Genomic DNA, 25,229 nt, shown 5'->3' with positions numbered 1-25,229 from the left:
AAGAAACAAATGACCACATTCTACGATTCGTATACCGAGACAGCGTACATGTTATATTTTGTTACAGAATAATGTTTTCACACAACAAACGATACTATAATATTATTTGATTTACCGCCAGTTTTTTAACAGTTTTATACTAAATAAATTCATTTAAGAAACATGCTGCTGAATGTTGAATGCTGAAAGTAATATTTTAAAAAGGGCATTGTCTCCAATTTGCTTCAGTGTGTATATGTAAGCGATTTTTGTCAAAACCCCCGTTTTAAACAGTATTTCAGGTTATATTAAGGCGGTGGTCAATTTTCCTAACAATCGTATCAGGGAAGGAACTAGACTAGACCCAAATCATTATAACAATCAGGTTGGTAGCGGGATTCGAACCAAAAATTTCCCTCGGATTGACAGATAATCGCCCCATCAGTAGTTCAGTACTTTGATCTATAATGCGTTATCAAGTAATCTGATTAGCAAAGTTTTTTGTTTTATATATTAAGTCACGTGACATGGGTTAGTCCAGGTCACGAATTCGTTCTTAAGCGGCGTCCGCCGAAAAAAAAAACGAACATTTATAATATCAGAGAAAATACATAAGTAACAAATACAGCATGCCATCCCCAAAATATGTATAAACATTAATCAGGTTGAAACAACTTGAAATTATTTATAGTTCTAGTGAATTATGGTGGATTAAATGCGAAAGTAATAAATTCCTATAAACATATACTGTATAGCGGGTTATATTCAAAAATATCCTGCAGTTCCAGAAAAAGTAAAATCTTTTTGATTATTTTAGCAAATTATCATTAAAAGTGATATATCTAATTGCTTATTTTGCATGACACAGAACTCAAAGACAAGTAAATATTAAACAGGCGGGCTTTGCTCTCCTCTCTCCCCAACCCCCACATCCTCGATCCTCACCCCGTCCCGCCTTTCCCCTCTCCCATGTGAAAAAAATGAAAACACAACAATCACCTACCATAAAAGTGATCTAAGCCTTTTAATGGATTGAAATGAAAATTACTGTTCTTTTTTATAATTTTATTATACAGATAGTCTGATATAGCTGTTATCTGAAATGGCTGTTAACCTGACCTCTGTGATAAACATTATTTTAGAAACCCTCATCAACTTTTCACTAAAATTTATCGCTTTAAACATAAATCACACAGTCCAGACTTGCATTACGTTTGACAAAAATATCGTTGCTGGTGACATGCATTATTTCAAATTCATTGTATTTAAAACTTGTTTTCATATATGAGCATCATAATTCATGCATTTCTCAAATTAAAATTATTTATGAAATGAATAGAAATCAATTATATAGATTTGAGAAAGAAATGCGCACAATTTATTTCGATTTTATAAAATAAAACTTTAAAGACTTCACGAAAACATAAAATGTCTATAAAAACGTCAAATTTTCAATCTCATCTTCAGATCTGTATGATAACTTCATGTAAACTAATAGCAATATTTACGTTACCAACGGTTACGTAAATATCTTACAACATAAACATCAATCAATGGAATTAGCTTATCCACTTTGTAAAACAGAAAACATTTTTATTCTTACTGCTTCTTTTACAACAGCATGAAATAAAAATATCAAAATCAGTACTCCCTTTAGTCTTTATTCGCCTTGCCTTTTAATACCACTGAAAAATTCAAATGACCGAGCTTTCTAAAACATTTTCCCGCCACAAACTTTTTAAAAATTGGCTACCCGGTATTGCATTATGCCTTACTATACAAACGATGTATATAGCTATACGAGGGACAACTCTGTACGCACTTTTAGCTCCAATATCTACTTTTTAAATAAATCATGTATCGTAAATATCGGTAACGTAAATATTCTTTCAACATGTTTACTAATTAAACAATTCTTCATTGATTAAATATTGAGTTTAATCTATGATATATGATGCATGAAACCATCAAGCTTTTAGCTGATATAAACATGGTCAGCTTTTAACGAGAATTGTCAAGAATTCTCTCCCTTAATTATTGACTGTGTTAAAGCAATTCCCTTCAAATTGGATTGTCTCCCGTACATTAGCTAAAGTCGTGTCATTCATGACCCAAGTCATTCTTCGCCACGGATTTTGCATTGATCTTAATATTTTGCTTTTGGCAATACACGGAAATTAAACTCGCATATTACTCCATAGAAAGCATCAAAACATGTAGTCAGTTTTTGATATAAATCATGATGTTTTATAGATTCATATAGAAATATTATTCTTAATATAAAGATATAAAATATTTCTGTAAAAAAAAGCACAACATGTTATTGCGAAATTCGTGTTGTCATGTAACAGAAAATGAAACCATTTAAATAAATTTTTTTTCTTTTCTTCTGAAACTTTGAATCTCGCCAGAAAGTAACGGCTAAACATTGAAATCCGAGGATTATTTTATAAACGAGCTTTCCCACAAAAACATGTATAATAGTTTTCCTCCAGAAAAACGAAGCTTGTGTGAAGATGAATGTATTCCCATTTTGTTTGAATGTTCTTGTCTATATAACAGTACTTTTGTTTAACTGTCATGCCTAGAGGTTTGCTCTTTAAAACATGATAAAATAAAGTAATAAACTAAGCAATACTGTATTTGACAGGCAAGGGCAAAAAAAACACGAACAATTTAACAAACTTAAAAAACATACATGTTAGTAAAACACGCACACACATTATTAAAATTTAGGAGTGACCTGTCGCTTTTATTAATAATTTTGAAAGGTTACTGGAATAAACCACTTCAGTAAAGGGGTACCCTATCTTTTTATAACTTATTTTTATAATAAATATTTAAATGACTGCCTTCTTTGTCAGTTAGACGCCGTGGTGCAGTGGTAAGCGTGACGGCTCTAGAATATAACTTGTGTGAGTTCGAATTCCAACGGAGATCAATATGTTTTTTCATTTCATATTTTGCTAACATACATTTTAAAATGATGATAATGTTAAAGATGTATTTGAATTGCATTAGTTGTATCATTTTGTTATTTTCGCATATAACATAGGTTTTTCAAATATCTTCTTGATTATGAGGATGCTCCATTGGACGCATGTGTTTGAAATGTATTGAATGTATTGAAATTGTATGAATGAAATTAAAAATGAATTTGAAATGATGAAATGAAATGATGAAATAAAATGAAATAAAAAAAAACATGAAAAATATAAATAAAACAAATTCAGTCATAAAACAAATCGTACTATGGTTCGAAATCGCAAAAGTTAAATTACTAGCAAGATTCCTCAGTTCTACCAACTGAGCTACCGAGGCAAGTTCGATCTGTACATTATTTGAAGTATATTTATACTTTTAAATAAGTCAAATATCTTTCAATCCCTTATTTAATAAATGGAACAATCTGGAAAATCCAAATCTAAAAATAAAAGCGACAGGTCACTCCTAAATGCTAGTAGCTGTCCTTGATCCTTACTGTAAACTGCAAGGTTTTCCATAGAAATCAAGGAAAGAAAGAATCTATTAAGTTTCTGATTTTTCCTATCAGCATTGGTGTATGTGTATCATTTATATCCGAACTCATTTTTTATTAGCTCTGATTCACTCTGTCTACTTATTTATAGTGTCTAAGTTACTTAAGTCTTGTATAATCAATGATTTATGGCCAGTTTTTCAACTATTAAGTAAAGACTTAAGCTCTGACTTAAGCCGTGTCGGATATATTTACAACGATTAAGTCAGCACGTGAATAACGGGGCTCGACAAAAGTTAAACCTTCGATTGGATTTTTCTACTTTGAGCGGTGTCTTTCTATTGTTATTTTAAACCTGGGGCATAGGTGGTTTAAGAAAAGAGGGAAGCGGAATATTTAGACATGGATTTAAATTTCCAGTATGAAGTTAAAGCGGAAATGTTGAGGAGGGAGGGAATGATACGGGACTGAGCAAACCCTTTCGTTATGTACGATGATTTGGACTTTTGGATAGATTTTTTGTTTGTTTTGGGTTTAACGCCGTTTTTCAACAGTATTTCAGTCATGTAACGGCGGGCTTTGGATAGATTTCGTCTCAGTAAAGCTAGTATTACAGATGTTTTGCTTTATAAAAAGAACTTAAACCAACAGCGACGCCGACGCTGGGGCGAGTGCAAAAGCTCATTTTTTATTAGAAAAGTCGAGCTAAAAATGTAACAGATTCAACTCTTCAGTTTTAACTTTACTAAATTCGCTACATTTGTACACGTTTCAAAATATACATGCAAGCATAAATATATACTAATCCCCAATGATAACGTGATTTCCGCCGAAACGCGAGGACGAGTTTATTTCGTGATAACTTATGAAATAATAATCATAATGGTTACCCATTACTTGACAATTAAATATTAGTATTTCTTTCATTTGAAATATCCACTATGTACATGGAAAAATAGCTCAGTTGGGTAAACTGCAGACAACAATTGGGTATAAACAAATCGTTTTGTGGGTTCGAATCTTCATGGTTTTATTTTTCAGATATTTTTTCTATTCGTTTTCATTTTTGTTTCATTATTTTTGTTTCTTTCTTTGATGGTTTGAATTTGTATATATGTCTTTATATAACAAAATAGTATGTTCATTATTTGCATGGCTTAAGTACATGTATTTAATCAATATCATCTTTGATATATAATAAACTATTCTGATCTGCCAAATCGGCTTTAGGTATCTCTCTCAGTCTCTGTCGTATTGTCACAGAGCTCATGAAGGAAACTTAATTTTTATACAAAACTGAAATAAAAATTAATTCTCAATGCTGAGTTTCGAACCCACACGGCAAAAGATATGCTTTACCACTGAGCAGATTTGTAACCTGTACAAAATCTAGAAATATATAGATTGTAACATGCTAGAAAAATGCTGAATTCCCTATGTTCCATTTTAATCTATTTATAGTCATGTTTGTAAATATCAAGTTATCGTTGGGGCATAGTATGTGCATGTATTTAATTATAAGTACATGTAACGCACAAATAAGTAGGTGAACATATTTATATATGGATACGCACGTCTGTGTATATACGTCTTTCAATGACGTGTGGATTTTGAAATTCGTGCATTTGCAAGTGCAATTTGAGTACCTATACTATTAATTTAAATTTACAAATTCATTCCTAATTACAAGTGCATATTGCACGTGTTTTGTACATGAAAGGTGGAACATTTAAGAATAATGAAAACAATAAGACAATGAGCAAACATAGGAATGCTTGTAGTCTTACATTGAAATAAATTCACCTTTTTCCCCAGCAAATGTTTTTTTTTCATTCATTAGACGGGCGCTAGTGCTTCTGTGTCTTTTTATTTTTCTATGATTTCTATGAGAAATTCTCTTTCGAAAGTAGTAAATCACCAAACTAACACGTTTTATATATGAAAAATACAGCGAAACGGTCCGATGACTGTATCTACATGTTTATAGTGTGTGACCAAGGCTTAGCTAATACATCGCAAATATACCCGCCGAGTATTAGTAAAAATCCGTTAGAAAACAAGGTTGAGCGATGGCTTAACTAATACTGGTTTGAGCCTTTCTTAGTGCTAGAGTTGAAAAACTGGCCATTAGACATTAAAGCCCTGCTCCGCTGCTATTCAAATTCTTTTGTGTGTATGCAACCCATGATTACAATAGGGAACAGTTAACGGCCACGTGCCACACTTTAACACGCATAACCACAGGTATTTCATATAGAATTTTTTATAAAATAGACTCTATTTTGACAGGCGCCACTGTTCATAGTCAGGATTTTCATGCTTTTTCAGTGACAATTCAAGGTTAAAAGGTAGGACGGGAGCAGGGCTTTAAATACATTGTCTTAGCCCTATATCTCAATCTGACTAAAGTACATCTCCTATTACGCTACGCATAGGATCTGAAAACGACCTATTCATTGCCTCGTTCTGACGGCCCTTTCACTAGCCAATCAGAGCCTAGCTTACAACATCTTGTAAATCAACCTCTAGCATTGACTTTTGATATTTACAATTCTTATGTCGTAATGTATCAGATAGCCGGTTAGCTCAGTCGGTAGGCCACTTGCTTTGTAAGCGAGGGGTCCCGGGTTCGAGTCCTGGAATAACTGCAAATTTTTCTTACTCTTTGACAATCGAACAAGTCGCCTGATTGGATAACATAAAAATAGCAATAATGGAAATCCAAAATATACAGAAGACGAATGTGAATGGGTCGTTCTCAGATCTTCGTTTAGAAGATGAAGTACTTTAGTCAGATTGCCCTATATCTGTAACTGTCAAATTGTAACTAGATACTTGTTATTTCTCATTTCTTCATATAAAAAATGTATAATTACCATCATGGAAATACAAAATATTATAGTTATTTTGTGGTGTGTCTTAAAGGTAACTTAACAATAGCCACTACTGACCTTGACATTTTATAGGGAAAATACAAGTATATACAACTCTTAAAATATACTAAGTATTTAAAACTAAAGCTCAAATAAGAGCTGGCACTATTAGTGACTAACGCCCCCGAAGTCACGAAGTGTGAACAAAAATGCTATTTGTCTGTGCAAAATATGCCAGCATAGTTTAGGTATGACTCATTTTGCGACCAGATTAAACAAGTTCTCCGAAGGTAACCTTGACCTTGGAGCTAGGGTCTAGGTTTTGAGCATGACACACCAGCTCATCATAGGGAAGAATTGTGACAAGAAATTTCTGATGAATGGCAGAGTTACTGACTGCACAAGAAGGATACAAAGTCTAAGTTTGACTTTGACCTTGAAGCTAGGGGTCTTGGGCTTGTGTCTGACACGTCATTTCGATATAGGGAACGTTTATGCCATGTAATTTTAAAATCTCTTAATCGATGGAAGAGTTATGGAACGGACAAGAAACACACCATGTAAACTGTCAACCTCTGAATGTGACCTTGACCTTGGAGCTAGTGGTCTGTTTGTTATGCATAACAAGTTTTCTCGTTAATAGGGAATATTTATGCCAAGTAATTTCGAAATTCTTTGATGAATGACAAAGTAACGAACCGGACATGAAACAAACCCTATAAAACCTATAAAACTTTGACTTGACTTCTAAGTGTAAACTTGGAGTTAGGGGTCTGGGTCTTGAGCGTAACACATTGCCTCATTATAGTAAACATTTATGCCAAGTTGTTTCAAAATCCCTTCATGGATAACAGAGTTATATACCGGACACGAAAAAGATCCTATTAACCTATGACTTCTAAGTATGACCTTGACATTAGAGCAAGGGATCTGGGTCTTGCGCATGACACATTGTCTGATTATGGTTACCATTTATGCTAAGGAATTTCAAAATCCCTTCATCGATAGCAGAAATATGGACCGGACACAAAAACCGATCCTGTTAACATTTGAACACTAAGTCTGACCTTGACCTTGGAGCTAGGGGTCTGAGTCTTGCCCATGACATGTCGTCTGATAAAGATAAACATTTATGCTAAGTAATTTCAAAACCTCTTGATGAATAGCAAAGTTACGAACCGGACACGAAACAAACCCTATTAACGTTTGACTTCTAAGTGTGACCTTGGCCTTGTAGCTAGGGGTCTGAGTATTACACACGAAACGTCGTCTCATTAAGGTTTAGCAGTATATCACAAAACAACATATTTTTTTAGTAAATGAACAGCATCTTGACACACAAGGTACCTGTCCAATACATGTTTTACTGTTCTGTCCCACAGAGTTGGATACTTAAAATATTCTAAATAAGTTGTCACCCTTTAAATAACAGGCACGTAGCTGGGGCATTTTCATAGTACGCAGAAGTATGTGGGGGGTCGGGGTATCCTCCTGATATTTTTGAAGCTAAAAATATTTGTTCAAAACAGATGTTTCGTGGTAACAAACTTTCGAAATATTATTATAATTGGATATATCATTCAAGGGATATGTCTGTAGGTAAATATACGATAGTAAAATGAATTTTACTGTAAGTGTAGCTTTGCCTTCATGATTCCGCGCTTCATGTATCACCTGCGCAGTGAAATGACGATGGCGAAGAGCTAGATCATGATTGCAAAGTGCGACCGGTGGCAAACTGCTAAAAACTCTCGATTTCATGCTTAGCTATCGTGATCTCGTTCGAGGTCACGACGGCGAATTGCGAAATCGCTAAATTCCGTAATTCGTCGTCGTATGTTAAATCACAATGGCGAAGTGCGACTTTGAGAAAATTTCGCTATTTTGCGCTTGTGATCTCGCTCTTTGCCGCCATGGATCGGATCCAACGCTTCCCTCATCACCTGCGCATGATGGAGAAGCACAAAACGCAATATTACGATTTCGAAGCGCAATTGTGAAGCGCGAAATTCCGAATAATTCACTATTTCGCGCTTCGCCATTGTGATTTCGTGCTTCGTCATTGTGATTTCACGATAGCGAAATAATATAAACAGTTAATTTCAACTAAAACGAACACTGTTTTATTTAATTTTCGGTAAAATGTGATTGAAAATGTCCCTATTTTAGCTCTTATTTGATCTATGAAAACAAACATGGTTTGTAAAGAACATATTTCCATGCCCCAATGTTAAAATATATATACATTGAAATAACACATATTAAGATATAGCGAACCAAAAAAAGTTTGTTTTTTTTTTCAGAAGTTTTATACGAGGCTTTAACATTAGCATTGGGTAGACATTGTAATAACATATTGATTCGTTGATATATCTGAACAACATCTAAAACCAAGTATTACACTGAAATCTTGATCTGAATGTAGTTTACGGTCTTCTGAAATATAATATATATAATTCAGTTAGTAATAGGCCATTAAAAATATATAACCACCAATTATAAAAGAAAGAAGATATTTATCTCGCTGTGAACTGGATGCCACAGTAGTATCCTACGACTTGTGGGGCAATAGCATAAGATTTAATCGGGCGTAATTATTTGATTTCTATAGGATTTTATTTTCTACAACAATGTGACCATGGACTAATTGATAATTGTATACATTTAAGTACAATTATTAGACATAACAAATATTCTGTGACGTCTGAAAATAACTTAATAATTATTATGTGCGAAAATTATGTCTGTACTATTACAAAAATATCATATTCGAAATCCCTTTTAGACTTGAAGGCAAAAATTTGTTTCATTTTTTTTTTTTTGACATTGTGTTAAAATTTTATTATACAAGTTCGCCTCTTTAAAATTGTAAGATTGTAATATTTCACATGTTCAGGATTATTACAAAATAAGTAATCAAATAGAAGGATAATGAAATAAATTTCAAACCTATACAAAAATTGTTGTAAAACTACAAAGACAACTGGTGAATTTAAATGCATGTTAAATCAACTTATTATAAATCAGTTTACTATACAAATAATTCCTACTGGTAAGGAACATGTATTATATATTTTTAACGATCACATTTTGCATGTCCCATTGAGTTCGCCATTCCACTTTTTTAAAAACAGAATATGAAGTAAGCAATGATTGTATATGCAGCAATCTCTGTTGGATTATATAGACTTCGTGTTGAAACGACATAGATTAGCAATTTGAAGTGTGTATGTTTGCCAGATTTTCACTACGCGCCTGAATAAGAATGCCATTTGTAAAGAAATAAATGTAAACACTTGTCAAAACGATGTTTACCCAGTTATGTAAAGTTTAAACACTCGCACGATGTTGCAAATGCATCAAAACGAAGACCTGTAACAGCTTTTAAAAAAAATGGTGAGTTTTTAAAGGCGCTGGACTGTCCAGAAGTGTGGCCCCTTCATGCAGTCCCTTTCCGGAATTCAATACATATATGAGTAAATTGACAATGGTTTTGTAGAATAATATAAATGTTTTATACGCTGTTAAATTTTCATGTAAAACAATGCTTTCTTTCTATGATTTGCTGACGTTCGAACTTTTTTCTCCGAAACATGGACCTATACCTTAAGGTTAATGTTTATGCCAAACTATTTCAAAATTCCTTCATGGATAGCAGATCGAGTTACAGCCCGGACAAGAATTTACAAAATCACAGTCGGACGGACGGACAATGTGAAGTTAATATGCCCATCTTCGAGGCATAAAAAAACAAAACATACTGCAGTGTAAATAAGAAGTTATTTGCTGAAACATCGTTAAAAAATGTAAGAATGCTTTTGATAAATAAAACCTAAAATTATCAACCGCTTTTGTAAAATTCTTGAAAAAGATATATACTAATTAACGTAATACTAACAAAATATATTATCAAAATCTGAAAAGTGGATCCCTCGGAAGCACTGATGACAAGGCTAATAGTGAATATTGCAAATTCAATTTGATTGAGACCGCATTAACTGTAGTTGGTTAATTTTGTATACTAGTCAGCAGTGTACATGTATCTAGATAATTTGCAATCATGCTTTGCACGGAATGTCACGGATCAGAGGGATAGACTGGCTATATTTATCACTACAACCCGGCAAACTGTATGAAATCTAAAGTGGTAGTATATTCGTGGCATGTTGTAGATCTTGAATGTAATTTCAGTGGTGTCACATGAGGTTTGCGTGAACAATTAGTTTGAGGTTTAACACGCGAACCAATTGGACGTAGTGTGTTTTTTACATAATAAAAGATCTATGCGCATGCGCGAGAAATGGTGGTGCAAAATTTTTCAGGATAAAAAAATATGGAAAATACGTTAAATAAGTGATAGGATAGCTATAATATTATGTGACTTATGGTGTATCTTGTAAGTGATTGGATTACTGATGACAAGAAAACGTAAAAAGACTAAAGAATCACCAAGGAGTAGTCAGACCGAGATCAAACGACAGACAACAATGGCTCAAAATGGCGGGATACAGGGCATTCAATATAGCCCAAACGCAGGTTATCAGGCAAGTCAAACTTTTAATATGCAACAAATGCCGCAAATGTATCAGCCAAATGCGCCGTACACGGGAATGAACTCAGCATCACCCGTGTTGCAAGCCTGCAGCACACCATCTACCCCAACAATGCAGACATTTTCAAATCAAAAACATGGACATGTTTACAATGTTATTTCAAAGGCTGAATTCTATGGATGATAAGTTGTCACAATTAAGCGAGATTAAAAACAGCATGAATCAAATGACCGTTAGAATGGACATAATGGATAAAAAGATCAATGAAGTCGAGGGCAAGATCAAGGACATTGAATCGAGCAGGCAGTTTGACACGAAAACATTAGATGATATATGCAATAAGCAAACTGAACTCGAGTCCATGATGAAGTCGTTGAAAAAAATAGACTCTAAACAAAAATCGAAAGAAGAAGAACTTAGAAATGAAGTAGTGGATTTAAAATGTCGCAGCATGAGGGACAATTTGATGTTCTATAAACTTCCTGAAGAAAAGGGTGAAAATTGTGAAGAGAAAGTATTAGACTTTATTGAGAACGAGCTTCAAATTGAAAACGCAAAACAGGAAATCAAGTTACACCGTGCACATAGAGTTGGAGCGTACAGAAACACGAACGTCCGTCCGATAGTCGCAAAATTTGCATACTATCCAGACAGGGAGAGAGTTCGCAAAGCATCAAAGAAATTAGCAGGCAAACCATTTGGCATTGGCGAGCAATTCCCTAAGGAGATAGTAGAGACCCGGCGTAAGTTGATCCCGATCATGAGGAAGGCTAAACAGGATGGTAAACAGGCTTACTTAAGCGTTGACAAACTGTACATTAACAATGTGTTATATACTGGTGACTAGGAGGTAAACGGGGGTGTTCTGAAATGCTTAAGTTGGAACGTTGAGGGACTTACTCTCGAAAAGAGATCATCGCCTGATTTTGTTCAACTTTTACAAGACCATGATATCATATGTTTGAGTGAGACATGGACTAATAAATCTTCAAATGTAAATTTAAAGGGATATAGTAATCCTATTCATTCCTATAGACGATTTCAACATAGAAATGCAAAAAGATCGAGTGGTGGACTGATTATATATATTAAGGATACAATAAGAAAGGGTGTTAAATTAGTTAAAAATGATATAGATTGTTTAATTTGGTTGAAATGCGATACATGTTTTTTTTTAATATTGAGGATGATGTATATTTGGGATTTGTATATGTAGACCAGAGTCTTCTCCGGTACACAATAGGTACAATGTCGACATTTTTCGGCAACTAGAAATTGATATTAAGGAATATCAAGAAAAAGGCTGCGTATTCGTTTCTGGAGACATGAATTCGCGAATAGGCCGTAAAACCGATTTTATCAATAATGATCACGCGCTAGGCAATACTGACCCGCTTTTAATTGATGCACATTTACCGCGAGCGACACGGGATTTCACAACAAACCGTTTTGGTGATAATCTCATTGACATCTGCCGATCTACTAATATTCGCATTGTTAACGGACGGCTATATGGAGATCAAAATGTAGGGAAATACACATGCATGACCTATAATGGGGAAAGTATAGTTGACTATGTGCTAACTTCCCAATCAAATTTTGATAAACTAGCAAACTAACATATGTGATTTTAATGAATTTTCAAATCATGCTCCGATACTATTTTCGCTAAAAACAATGACTAACAAAACGTTCAATACAGGTACTTTCCGAAATTACTATAAGTGGAACCCGAAATACAAAGAAAATTTTGTGAATGATGTAATGACGGGTAGCAGAAATCTTGAGTTACATCTGCAGGAAAACATAAATAACGGTTGTGATTCAGACTCGTTAGCTAATATATTTACTAATTTCTTTCAAGTAAAGGCAGATAAATACTAAATACCGTTAGGTACGGTGGTACATATTTCACAGATACGGACAGATATAAGAATAAATGGTTCAATGATGAGTGTCAGCAAAAACGTGAGTTATACAAACAAGCATTGTATCAATACAATTTAAATACTAACGACGTTACTCGACAATGTCTTATACATAAGAAGCGAGATTGCAAAAATACATGTAAGAGAAGTAAGTCAAATTTCCATCGCGAGTTGAGTAAAAAACTGAACGAAATGAGAAGAAAAACGCCGCGCGAATTTTGGAAAATGTTTAAACGAAATACACAAAATGATAATAATGAAAACATAACTCTTGATCAATTTTATGAACATTTTAAACAATTGGCCGCAGCTGAACATGAAAATAATGAAGAATATATAGAGTTTTTGCAAAATTTCGACAATAACGTTGATTTGTCAAACCCTTCATTCCAGGAGCTTGATAACCCTATAACGGCGTCAGAAATATTACGCGCGTCAAAGAAGCTTGGTAATAATAAAGCTTGTTCGCTCGACAATATTTTTTGCGAATATTTAAAAGAAACTATACAGGTAATAGTCCCGTCGTTAGAATTATTTTTTAACCATATACTTAATACAAAAACATTCCCCCGAAGCTAGTCTTCGGGCATTATTATACCGTTATATAAAAAAGGAGATAATACGGACCCAAATAACTTTAGAGGTATAACTTTGATAAGCTGTTTCGCGAAACTATTCACTGTTATTATTAATGAACGGCTTGAACAGTGGGCTGAGCAAAACGGCATTTTGACCGATGCACAGTTTGGATTCAAAAATAGATATGGAACAGTGGATGCTGTCTTTATTTTGCATTCTTTGATTGAGAATCAGTTCAAGAATAAAAATAATTTGTTTTGCTGCTTTGTGGATTACCAGAAAGCTTACGATTTAATTGACAGAAATTGTTTATGGTTTAAATTAATTAAACTAGGAATAGACGGAAAAATGCTTTCACTTCTTAGGTCTATGTACAATGAAGTAAAATTATGTGTTAGGCACATGAATACTTTGTCTGTTTTTTTCAAATGTGAAATCGGATTATTTCAAGGGGAAATTACTTCACCAATTATGTTCTCGTTATTCTTAAATGATATTGAAATGCCCTTACAACAAAATATAAACGCAGGTTTAACAGTTGAGCAGATATAAATTTTTTTGATATTATTTGCAGATGATGCGGTATTGTTATCCGAAACTATGGAAGGATTACAGAACTCGCTGAATAGCTTAGAGCAGTATTGTAATAAATGGAAGTTAACGGTTAATGTTCAAAAAACCAAAATAGTAGTTTTTCGTAAGGGTGGGGCACTGAATAGGCAATATAGATGGTCATATGCTGGAAACGAAATAGAAATTGTACAAAACTTTAATTATTTGGGAATTGTTTTTTCAAGCGGGGGATCGTTTGTGCAAGCAACTAATACGCTCAGTGGAAAAGGTCTCAGAGCTATGAACATGTTATTTAGCGTTACAAAGAATTTACATACACCGATTCACATAATGTTTAACTTGTTTGATTCATATGTATTGTCAATTTTGAACTATAATTGTGAAGTATGGGGTTTCCTTAAGGCAGAAAATATAGAACGTGTACATAAGAAATTTTGTAAATGGTTACTAAATGTGAAAATGACTACTAACACTTTATCCTTGTATGCTGAATGTGGTAGATTTCCTTTATATATTGAAAGGCATGTTCGTATTATTAAGTATCGGTTAAAGCTGAATACATCAAAAAGTGAAAATTGCATTCTCTATCATATAGTAAAGAATCAAAGATATAGTATAGAACACAATCAAAATGTCAGTAACTGGACATCCAAAGTGCGAAAATTGTTGCAAGACTCGGGTTTTGAAGAAATTTGGTTATTTCCGGAATCTGTAAATATAAATATGTTTATACCAGAATTTAGGCTAAGACTGAGAGATATTTATATTCAGAACTGGCGTACAAATATGAACACGTGTACATCGTTATACATATACAGAGAAATTAAGTTGTCATATGTAAAATCTGAATACTTAGAAATTTTAGACAATAAAAAATACAGAAATGTAATTGCAAAGTTAAGATTAAGTTCACACAATCTTGCTATTGAAACGGGAAGACATAGACAAGTAGATAGAAGTCAAAGAAAATGTACCATGTGTGATTTGAATGATTTAGAGGACGAATTTCACTTTGTTTTAAAATGTCCATATTATAGTAATCTTAGGCAGCAGTTTATTCCAAGATATTATGTAAGACACCAGAGCGTTTTTAAATTTATATCTCTTATAAACTCGGATAGGAAATCAGTATTAATAAAACTAGCTAAATTTTGTATACAAGCATCTGAGGTTAGAAACCAGGTAAACATAAATTAAAGTTTGTTGTTGATATTTTATCTATAATGTCAAGGTACCGACTGTAGTTTAAAGTTAGTTTAAACATATTTATTTCGTAATGTACATTTAAGAATGACAACTGACATGACTACACACAATAGGAAAAGGATTGGAACGATAGAATTAACTAAAATAGTTCCTCTCCTTACAGATAAATTACATACAATAATGGCAGGCATTAAATATACGATCTTAAATACATTACATCTAGTTTAAAGTTGATGTACATTTGCCACGATTGTTATACATTTATTGGGCGATGTAAATGAACACTCTCACACGTTTTGACAAGTTTTGACTGTATTGACAGGTATTACCATTTCTTTGTGTTTGCATGTTTGTAAAATTGTATTATTTATGACGATGGGCTGTTAGGCTTAAGTCTTAATAAACTATATGTTCTGTTCTGTTCTGTTCATAATTCCTTTTACGATAAAATGGATGTTACCTTGCGATTGGAATTTTATGGAGATGGCGGCCCTTCTAACAAAGACGGCCCTTTTAACAAAGACGGTATTAAATTTGATCATAGTGAGCTTGTGTTAAGCGTAAATGAGTCTGTTAGACAACTGGGTCTCACCAATATCAGTACCCGCAGAAATGATATCAAACGTATTACATTTCACCGATTGGCACAACAGGTATGTAGCGCACATTTTGTTTAATTCAGTGTAATATTAAGGATGTGGTTTGATTTTGACGTTCAATTTATAGACTCGTCTATCGATTAGGGAAATCGGCATGTTTTAATTTGCCTTATTTAGTTTAGACTAGCTTTTAGTCATAACTAGTGGTTGCGTGTTGGCTTGTCACATAGGCGGTTGTGGTTCAATACCGAAAATTCTTTTCTTATTTTCATTGAAATTTTCTTAGTCGTAATTAAATTGATTCATTCTTTTACTAACATATTTTCTATTAATAATTGTATGTTTCTACCACCCATAATGCTTCATTGGCGGTAAATTTCGCCACCTGTCTCAATGGATTCGTGGAGTAAAAGCCCACAGTACAAATTTTTCTAGCCAAGCGTTACGAAAAGTATCGATTGTGCATTATATAAAATATTTTGTGCCTACATGTTGAACAATTCTCCTCTTTGGCGATCTTATCAGTACATCTACGGCACAAAATCTGATAAGCCATCAGACAGCGCAACTGATAAATCCTATTCCTATACTTACATTGATTTATATAGGGAAATGATACATTTACCATAGAAAATGTCATAAATTACACATTTCTATTTATTCTATTATACCATCCCGGATATTTCCTTAAAAAGCAATTCAATACCTTTACGATGGTATATTTTCCTTCAAAATAAGTCAATATTTGGTTGCTTCAAAATTCGTTTGTAAAACGTCTCTCAAATTCAATATACTCTCTATACATATTTGGCAGAATTACACGATAACCCTGTTTTTACTAAGTATTTTTGAAGGAAAAGTTAAAGTTAAAATACCATCCCGGATATATTTGGAAAGTCCTCGTCGTGCACATTCTAGATATATATTTTATTATAAAATAAGTTATTTCTTTCTTGCTTCAAAATTCCTTTAAAAACAGGGTTTCAACGCTTTCTGTATATTGACAAAAAAGTTTTACGATAAGATAGAGCCATATCGGAATAGGAATACATGTATAATTATATAACAGAGTTTAGCATTATTTTTGGGTGCGTTCCGTCTGACAAATGTTCTTTTAAAAGTTTTTAAAGTTTTTTTTTCATGTCATTTTCCTTTGAAAATGCTGAGATATGTTTTAAAAAATTCGAAAATAAAAGTGTAAGCAGTTCTGTTGTTGCATTGTAGTAATAACCAAAATGATAATGCAAAATATTTATTATGACTTATTTTGACATAATGATTGGGTGTTTCAGTAAATTAGTTGGATTTGAATTTAAAATTTTTAAAAGAGTCATTTTGGTCAAGTAGCATCCTATTTCTTGTATACATGTATATCTTCGTGACACGGGACAGCTTGAAAACTCGCAACTGACTGCTGCGTTATGGCATGTCAAACGTTGCTAAATTATATATGTATGTTATTATTATTGTATGTTTGTTATCAAAAGTACAATAACATCGCTGACCTAAAAACCCATCTATATATACAGATGTTGTTTAAATGTATTTTATAGGTAGATAAAATTATTTATGTCATTGTTGTACATTTTGGGCGAATCGGTCCTATTCTGAATTATGTTAATTTATATACTACGGTAAAAGCCAATCAATGAATTCCTTTTATCACGTGATACCGTTGAACCAATAGAGAAACGGCATCTTCCTTCTTCGTCAGCATTCAAGAGTGAATAGCACGCTTCTTTCTTTAATTTTATTTTGGCTAATTTCTGGTTTTATCTTAAGTGATTTGGTTGAATATCTATGGTAATCTAATACACAACATATTTGTTAACAGTTACACTCTGGTTTACTGCAGTACGGATGGGATATACTTGTAAATTTCGATGTTTTCCTGTACACGGCGTTGGACTGTAAAACTTCGTTAAATAATTCAGAATGGCTGTTTACATCCAGATTTTGGGTCATTCTTTTGTGACATTTCCATTTAAAACTATCGTTGTCATTGGTCAAATATTCTTGTTATCCTGGAGCTAACGTCGAAACACTACTGAATAATTTGTCGGACATTGATAATTTTTCTACGGACGTTATGGTTCTCATGATTAGAACAAACGATTTCTCTTGAACAGAGGCGGACCTCAACACTGTTACTTTATGAATTGTGGATCTTGCGGACAGGTTGATATTTCTTAAATACGTCAAAAGAGTGCTAATCTGCTATATTTGCCAATGGCAACCTTCTGAAACAGGCCGCTACACTTCTCGGTGTAATCACCGGGTTGATGACTCAAATTATCTGTTATCAGCACGGATTCAAGAACATCCGCATACTCACCTTACTTTTTGACGTATAAATGGAATTTGGTCGCAGTGACCTAGTCCACTGACTTCTCAGCAGACGGTGTACACCTGTCAGATGGAGGCTAACGGCAGTTATATTCCAACATCCATGCTGCAATGGTTAACACATTAAACAGAGGACTGCAGATTTAGATGAACAAGATACGTAACTTTTTTACTCATAGCATTCTATGCTTTAGATTTGAAAAGAGTATATCAATATTGTCCAGCAATTAATGTAAAGGGCATTCTTTATGATTAACGTTGGCCCAAAGGTTATCCTATATATCCTACTGGTTTGATTGCTAACAAGGTGAATAATTAATGGTCTATATAAAACTGTGCAATATGTTGCCATGCTAAAAACGTTACAGAATGATAACATTTCAAGATTTTTCATTGTTTTAGTCTTGTTATGGTGACATCTGCTGCATTAAATCAAACTATGTACCTTGTAACCTTTTCCTGATGTAAATTTTCATTCAGTAAAATGATAATTCTCTGATATTTTCATTATTATGAAATTTATAGTTGTATCCGGTGAAAGGTTTATCTAGGCGGTGCAGTCTGACATTTTAAATGATATATTAAATGATGTAAACAGCTCTGACCTTCAATTCAATATAAAGATTGTGGTGTAGCACGAATGAGTTTTTAATTATTTTATCAACCGCAGCTCGCAATCATACGATATCAAGTTACAGTACGATCTGGTACATTTCATAAATTTGTTACCGGCATTTGTTTGGAGTCTAAATATACTGTTATTGGTATTTTTTTTATTTATTTATTTATTTATTTATTTTTTTTTTTTTTGCCACTGAAATCACAATAAAGCTACCAGTGTGAATTTTAATTTTATATGATTGTTTAAAGTATTTATTTGCCTTATCAGTTTCAAACTTGTCATTTTAACGATAAATAAGATAAAACTGCTATTTGACAAATGTTTTTTAGTTCCAGACTATGTTCTGATGTTCCAGACGATGTTCCAGACTATGTTCTGATGTATTATAATAGTAACAAAATAATAATAATATATTTTTTTTAATAGTAAGTTTTCACAGTTTGTTACATAGTCATACGTTACAGACTAATTTTAGATTTCCGTACGAGTTACGGTGTTCGAGATTATGTCTCTGATGTTTTCTGGACGGTCAATTTTCTGATATTGTCCAGACTATATTCTGAAGTTCATGAGTATTTGCTTATGTTACTGACTATTTTGTTTTCAGGATTTTTGTTCTGATGTTCCAGACTATTTCTGATGTTCCAGACTATGTTCTAACGTATGATATGAACATGAAATAGTACTATTAAGATTCGCAGTGTTTTAATGTTATTATGTGTCACAGACTATGTTCTGAAGTTCATGAATGTTTGCTGATGTTACAGACTACTTTGTTTTTCAATCTTATGTTCTGATATTCCAGATTTATGCTATGACGTTCCAGACTTTGTTCTGACTGATGTTCCAGACTTTGTTCTGAGGTTCCAGACTGATGTTCTGATGTTTCAGACTATATTCTGAGGTTCCAGACTATGTTCTGATGTTCCAGACTATGTTCTAAGGTTCCAGACTATGTTCTGATGTTCCAGACTATGTTCTTAGGTTCCAGACTATGTTCTAAGGTTCCAGACTATGTTCTGAGGTTCAAGGGTTTTTTCTGAGATTCCAGACTCTCTTCTGACATATGATATATACATAAAATAATATTATTAAGTTTCACAGTGTTTTTGATATTATTATGTTTGTCTTACAGATATTTTCCGGACTATGTTCTGCAGTTCATAAATATTTTCTTATATTACAGACTACTTTGTTTTTTTTTTTTTTTTTTTTTCAGACTTATGTTATGACTTTCTAGACTTTGTTCTGATGTTCCAGACTGATGTTCTGATGTTCCAGACTATTTTCTGAGGTTCCGGACTATGATTCGAGGTTCCGGACTATGTTCCGAAGTTCCAGACTATGTTCTGAGGTTCAAGACTATGTTCTGAGATTCCGGACTATGATCCGAGGTTCCGGACTAAGTTCCGAGGTTTCAGACTTTGTTCTGAGGTTCCAGACTATGTTCTGAGGTTCCGGACTATGTTCCGAGGTTCCAGACTTTTTTCTGAGGTTCCAGACTTTGGTCTGACGTATGATATATACATGAAATAGTATTATTAAGTTTCACAGTGTTTTGATATTATTCTGTTTGTCTTGCAGATGTATTCCAGACTATATTCTGTAGTTCATAAATATTTTCTTATGTTAAAGACTACTTTGTTGTTAATATTTCAGACTTAAGTTATGATGTTCTAGACTTTGTTCTGATGATCCAGTCTGATTTTCTGATGTTCCAGACTATGTTATGAGGTTCCAGACAATGTTCTGAGGTTCCGGACTATGATCCGAGGTTCCGGACTATGTTCCGAGGTTGGTTCCAGGCTATGTTCTGAGGTTCCAGACTAAGTTCTGAGGTTCCGGACTAAGATCCGAGGGTCCGGACTATGTTCCGAGGTTCCAGACTTTGTTCTGAGGTTCCAGACTATGTTCTGAGGTTCCAGACTATGTTCCGAGTTTCCGGACTATGTTCCGATGTTCCAGACTGTGTTCTGGGGTTTCAGAATTTGTTCTGAGGCTCCAGACTATGTTCTGAGGTTCCAGACTATGTTCTGGCGTACGTCATTTTTCTCAATGTTCTAATATTATTATGTTCTTCTTACAGATGGAACGCCAAAAACGCTCTGCTACCACAAGACAGATACTCATTTATAGTACCAGACGGTACACCAGCATGTTGTGCCTAAAACAAACAACGAGGTATCGTTGACAGTTTGCGAAAATACGTCAATTTCAGACTATTCAAACAGTGAGGAGGAACAAGACAATTTAGTTCATGTCGTCAATTCACATGTAAATCAGCTTGCAGGAAATATGCTTGGTAGCCATACATACTTCGTCGAACCGATTTCCACCCCAAGGACGCTCTCAATTTCGCAGTCCCTAAGTAACAAAACAAATTCAGAACAACAAGTTCATCGACTTTGCATTACTGTTACCAAACATGGCTTTACCCCATGCAGAAAAAACAAAACAACATGCACACCCTTTCCCTAATAATTCTTTTTAAGGAAACATCTTCCGTAGACCCACCTAGTTCCTTAACAATATCTGCTGGTCATACAACAGGCGAGGTTTATGCCGAGAGCCACGATGCCCTCGGCCCCATACAGGTAAATGTTTTGTCAAGATACTTAAGCGGATCATCAGGTCACGACTACCTAATACTAGGTTTCACCATATGTTTTCATCTTGGTTACACTGGTCCTCATCGCAATTCTTCATGCTCCAACCTCTAATCTTATTCTGAATACCCGAATGTTTTCCAACGAAAACTACTAACAGATTTATAAATGTGCTAATTTCATAAAGGTCCTTTTTCGGAAAGACCTTTTCGTACCCTTCACGATAGTACACCGTTCAAAACACATGTATCTGTGCCCATTACAGGCCTTGCAGATATATTTAAACACAATCTGAACTTGGAAGGGTCCTTTATTACGATTTCGCTGCGGCCATCCAGTTCCTTCAACTTTCATCCGACGCATTCTCAAACTCTGTTTAGAAGACTGTCGGCTCGGCCCGATTACGTTCACAACACACTCATTCCGTATTAGAGGGACAACTTTGGCCCATGGCATGCAATTCTCCAATACACAAATTTCACGCTTCGGCAGTTGGTCTTCACAGGCTCACAAAAACTACATACGTCAAAACTTCACAAACGATTCGGTATAACAGCTATATAGTCAAGTGTGATTTTCAGAGGTCACATTCTGTCTTGACGGGTATATTTAGCAACCATTTCCAGTCGTATTTAAAGGCTTACCACCAATTTGAGTTTATTTCTTCATTGTCTGTCTGGGGTAGCAAAGCGTTACATATATTACAAGTGTTCGTTTTTAGTTTATCATGGCTGTCACAGTGAAAGAATTAAGCACGGCTAGATCTATATGATAATATAAATACGCCGAATGAACAGTCTCACTATGTCCCGCGGGAGTTATACATGCACTGCTCGATTGTCTGAGGCGACGAGCTTATATTCCTGAATTTTCATTTGCTCGACTGATTGAAACAGCGAGCAAGGATTTTTCTTATTGAGAAATTTTCTTATTGACTGACTGAGGCAGCAAGCTTAATGCTTTAGTTTGTTTTTGTTGTTGTTTGTATATATTACCCGACTGACTGAGGCAGCGAACTTAGAAGGCAGCGAACTTAGAACATATTCAAAGATCAATTTTAAACAAGTTTAGATGTTATACTGTTTGCAAAGTGTCAAAGTGTCTTTTTAGCTCGACTGTCTGAGGCGGCGAGCTTTATCGTCTTTTCCCTTAGCTCGACGAGCTCGAGCTTATGAAACATAAGGTGTGCATCGATTTATAAAAAAGACAGTCAGTACTGCTCGATTGTCTGAGGCGACTAGCTTACTGTCTTCAATTTTTATTTGCTCGACTGACTGAAGCAGCGAGCCTGAAATTTTTCTTACTACTTGTCTGACTGAGGCAGCAAGCTTCATGTTTAAGTCTGTTTTTGTTGTTGTTTTTATAAACTACTCGTCTGACTGAGGCGGCGAGCTTAGAACATATTCAAAGTGTGAGTTTTAGATATTATATTGTTTACAAAGTGTCCTTTTAGCTCGACTGATTGAGGCGGCGAGCTTTATCGACTTTTCCCATTGGTCAACGAGCTCGAGCTTATGAAACACAAGGTGTGCATCGATTTATAAACACAAACAGTCAGTACTGCTCGATTGTCTGAGGCGACGAGCTTACTTTCTTCATTTTTATTTGCTCGACTGACTGAAGCAGCGAGCTAGAATTTTTTCTTATTACTTGATTGACTTAGGCAGCAAGCTGAATGTTTTAGTTTTTTGTGTTGTTTTATATATTACTCTCTGAGACCCCAGGTCACTTGTTCCCTGGTCTTTCGTGGCGGTATTTTTCGCCCAGATATGTGAAAATATATATTTGTTAAGGTATTGTTCGGCAAAATAAATATTGCCCTTTTTCAGTCAACACTTAGTTCACTCTTATATTTTCCCATACATAGTCCCCAGGGTCAGTGCTTCGTTGTGAACAGATGCACATAAATGTATTTTATAGGTAGATAAAATTATTTATGTCATTGTTGTACATTTTGGGCGAATCGGTCCTATTCTGAATTATGTTAATTTATATACTACGGTAAAAGCCAATCAATGAATTCCTTTTATCACGTGATACCGTTGAACCAATAGAGAAACGGCATCTTCCTTCTTCGTCAGCATTCAAGAGTGAATAGCACGCTTCTTTCTTTAATTTTATTTTGGCTAATTTCTGGTTTTATCTTACCACCACCTCCCATTCCACCTCCTCTTTCAAGTGACAATTTTCTAATTTTGAAAGATTTCTCTTAATATGCAAATTCATCTACATTTCTTGATACGCTTTCGGCGGTTTTATCCGCCCTAATATGTGAATAGATATATATTTGTTATGGTATTGGGCTGTAACTTCATTCAGATATGAGAACATATCTATTTGTTAAGGGCGGTATGTTTCGCCCAGATATGTGAAAATATAAATTTGTTAAGGTATTTTTCGGCGGTATTTTTCGCCCAGATATGTGAAAATATATATTTGTTAATGTATTGTTTAGCAAAGGCGGTATTTTTCGCCCAGATATGTGAAAATATATATTTGTTAAGTATTTTGGTACGGGGCGGTATATTTCGCCCAGATATGTGAAAATATATATTTGTTAAGGTATTGTTCGGCAAAATAAATATTGCCCTTTTTCAGTCAACACTTAGTTCACTCTTATATTTTCCCATACATAGTCCCCAGGGTCAGTGCTTCGTTGTGAACAGATGCACATAAATAAACAGTTACCTGTTTAACCTTTCATGTGTTCAGTCAGAATACGTGTTATATTGTCACAGTGTTTATAAACACAGTGCTTTTATGATAACTTGAATGTGCATAATTAGATACGACTTATTTTCAAATGTAAATCGGGTGTTATCGTCAGGTTTTTCTGACACTGTACATAATGTAATTAAAAACGTGGGGCGTTGAAGTCTTTATGTGAGGAAGCCATCCAGCAAACAAACAAAGCATCTGGTAGAGACGTCAGGTATGTATTTATGGTGTCATATTCATGTGATTGAAATCATGGCTGGGATTTTCTTTTGTGATTCAAATCTTTTTAGCAATTAAAATCTTTGATAGATTCAAAAAGTATGTTAAGCCTGTTACATTGTCGACCAACGTAAATAACATACGAGTAGATATAAACACACGTCCCACAGAGGTTCAAAATTCAAGAATTCGAGGACGAATTCTAAAATTGAGTGTGTGTGTGTGTGTGTGTGTGGTAGAGTAAAATATAAGGGTGCACTTATACTGCCTATCTATATTAGTGAGTGAGTTGGGTTTTACGGCAAATCGACACAAAATGGCCATATGAGCCGCGCCATGAGAAAACCAACATAGTGCATTTGCGACCAGCATAGCTCCAGACCAGCATGCTGTTCGCTTTCAAAGCCTATTGCAATTAGAGAAACCGTTAGCGAACAGCATGGATCCAGACCAGCCTGCGCGGTTTGTCTGGATCCATGCTGGTCGCAAATTTACTATGTTGGTTTTCTCATATGGCGCGGCTCATATATCGCCGAGGCCTTAATTGCTATATTAGCTAACTTTTATAGTGACGTGATAGAGTGTCTGCCTTTGTTGTGAGAGGTTTCTGGTCCGATTCCCGGTCAGTGCTGAAGTATTTTCAATATTTGCATTTTAACAATAAAACTTTGGAAGCATAGAACAAGAAAGGTCCAAAATCCAAGGCTAGTAACTATAGGCCCATATCCCTCCCTAACATGTATTGCCTCTAAATTAATGGAACATATTCTTGTCTCAAATATCATGTCCCACTTTGACAGAAATGACCTCCTTAACCAGTATCAGCATGGCTTCAGGTCAAAACATAGCTGTGAAACACAACATATAAGCTTCACACAAGAGGTATTTGACAGTCTTGAGAATGGCCAACAGACTAACGTCATCGTCATGGACTTCAGTAAAGCCTTTGA

The 25,229-nt window shown here is 34.4% G+C and overlaps 1 protein-coding gene across 5 annotated transcripts in view; it reads left to right on the top strand.

Annotated features, from left to right (window-relative positions):
• The window catches only part of LOC123548925 (uncharacterized), a 49,223-nt gene that overhangs the window by 12,673 nt on the left and 11,321 nt on the right, over positions 1-25,229 (top strand). For 3 of the 5 annotated variants that reach the window (XM_053545876.1, XM_053545873.1, XM_053545874.1), the window contains exon 1: positions 15,502-15,822. The exons of 1 other annotated variant lie outside the window; for it this stretch is intronic. In XM_053545876.1, the coding sequence (XP_053401851.1) occupies positions 15,619-15,822 (204 nt within the window). In that variant the 5' untranslated portion in view covers positions 15,502-15,618. One more of the 5 variants, XM_053545872.1, reaches the window with a different exon arrangement.

Source organism: Mercenaria mercenaria, chromosome 6 (genome assembly GCF_021730395.1).
Source record: "Mercenaria mercenaria strain notata chromosome 6, MADL_Memer_1, whole genome shotgun sequence".
Taxonomy (NCBI): domain Eukaryota; kingdom Metazoa; phylum Mollusca; class Bivalvia; order Venerida; family Veneridae; genus Mercenaria; species Mercenaria mercenaria.
This window is presented reverse-complemented; position numbering and strand designations above follow the sequence as displayed.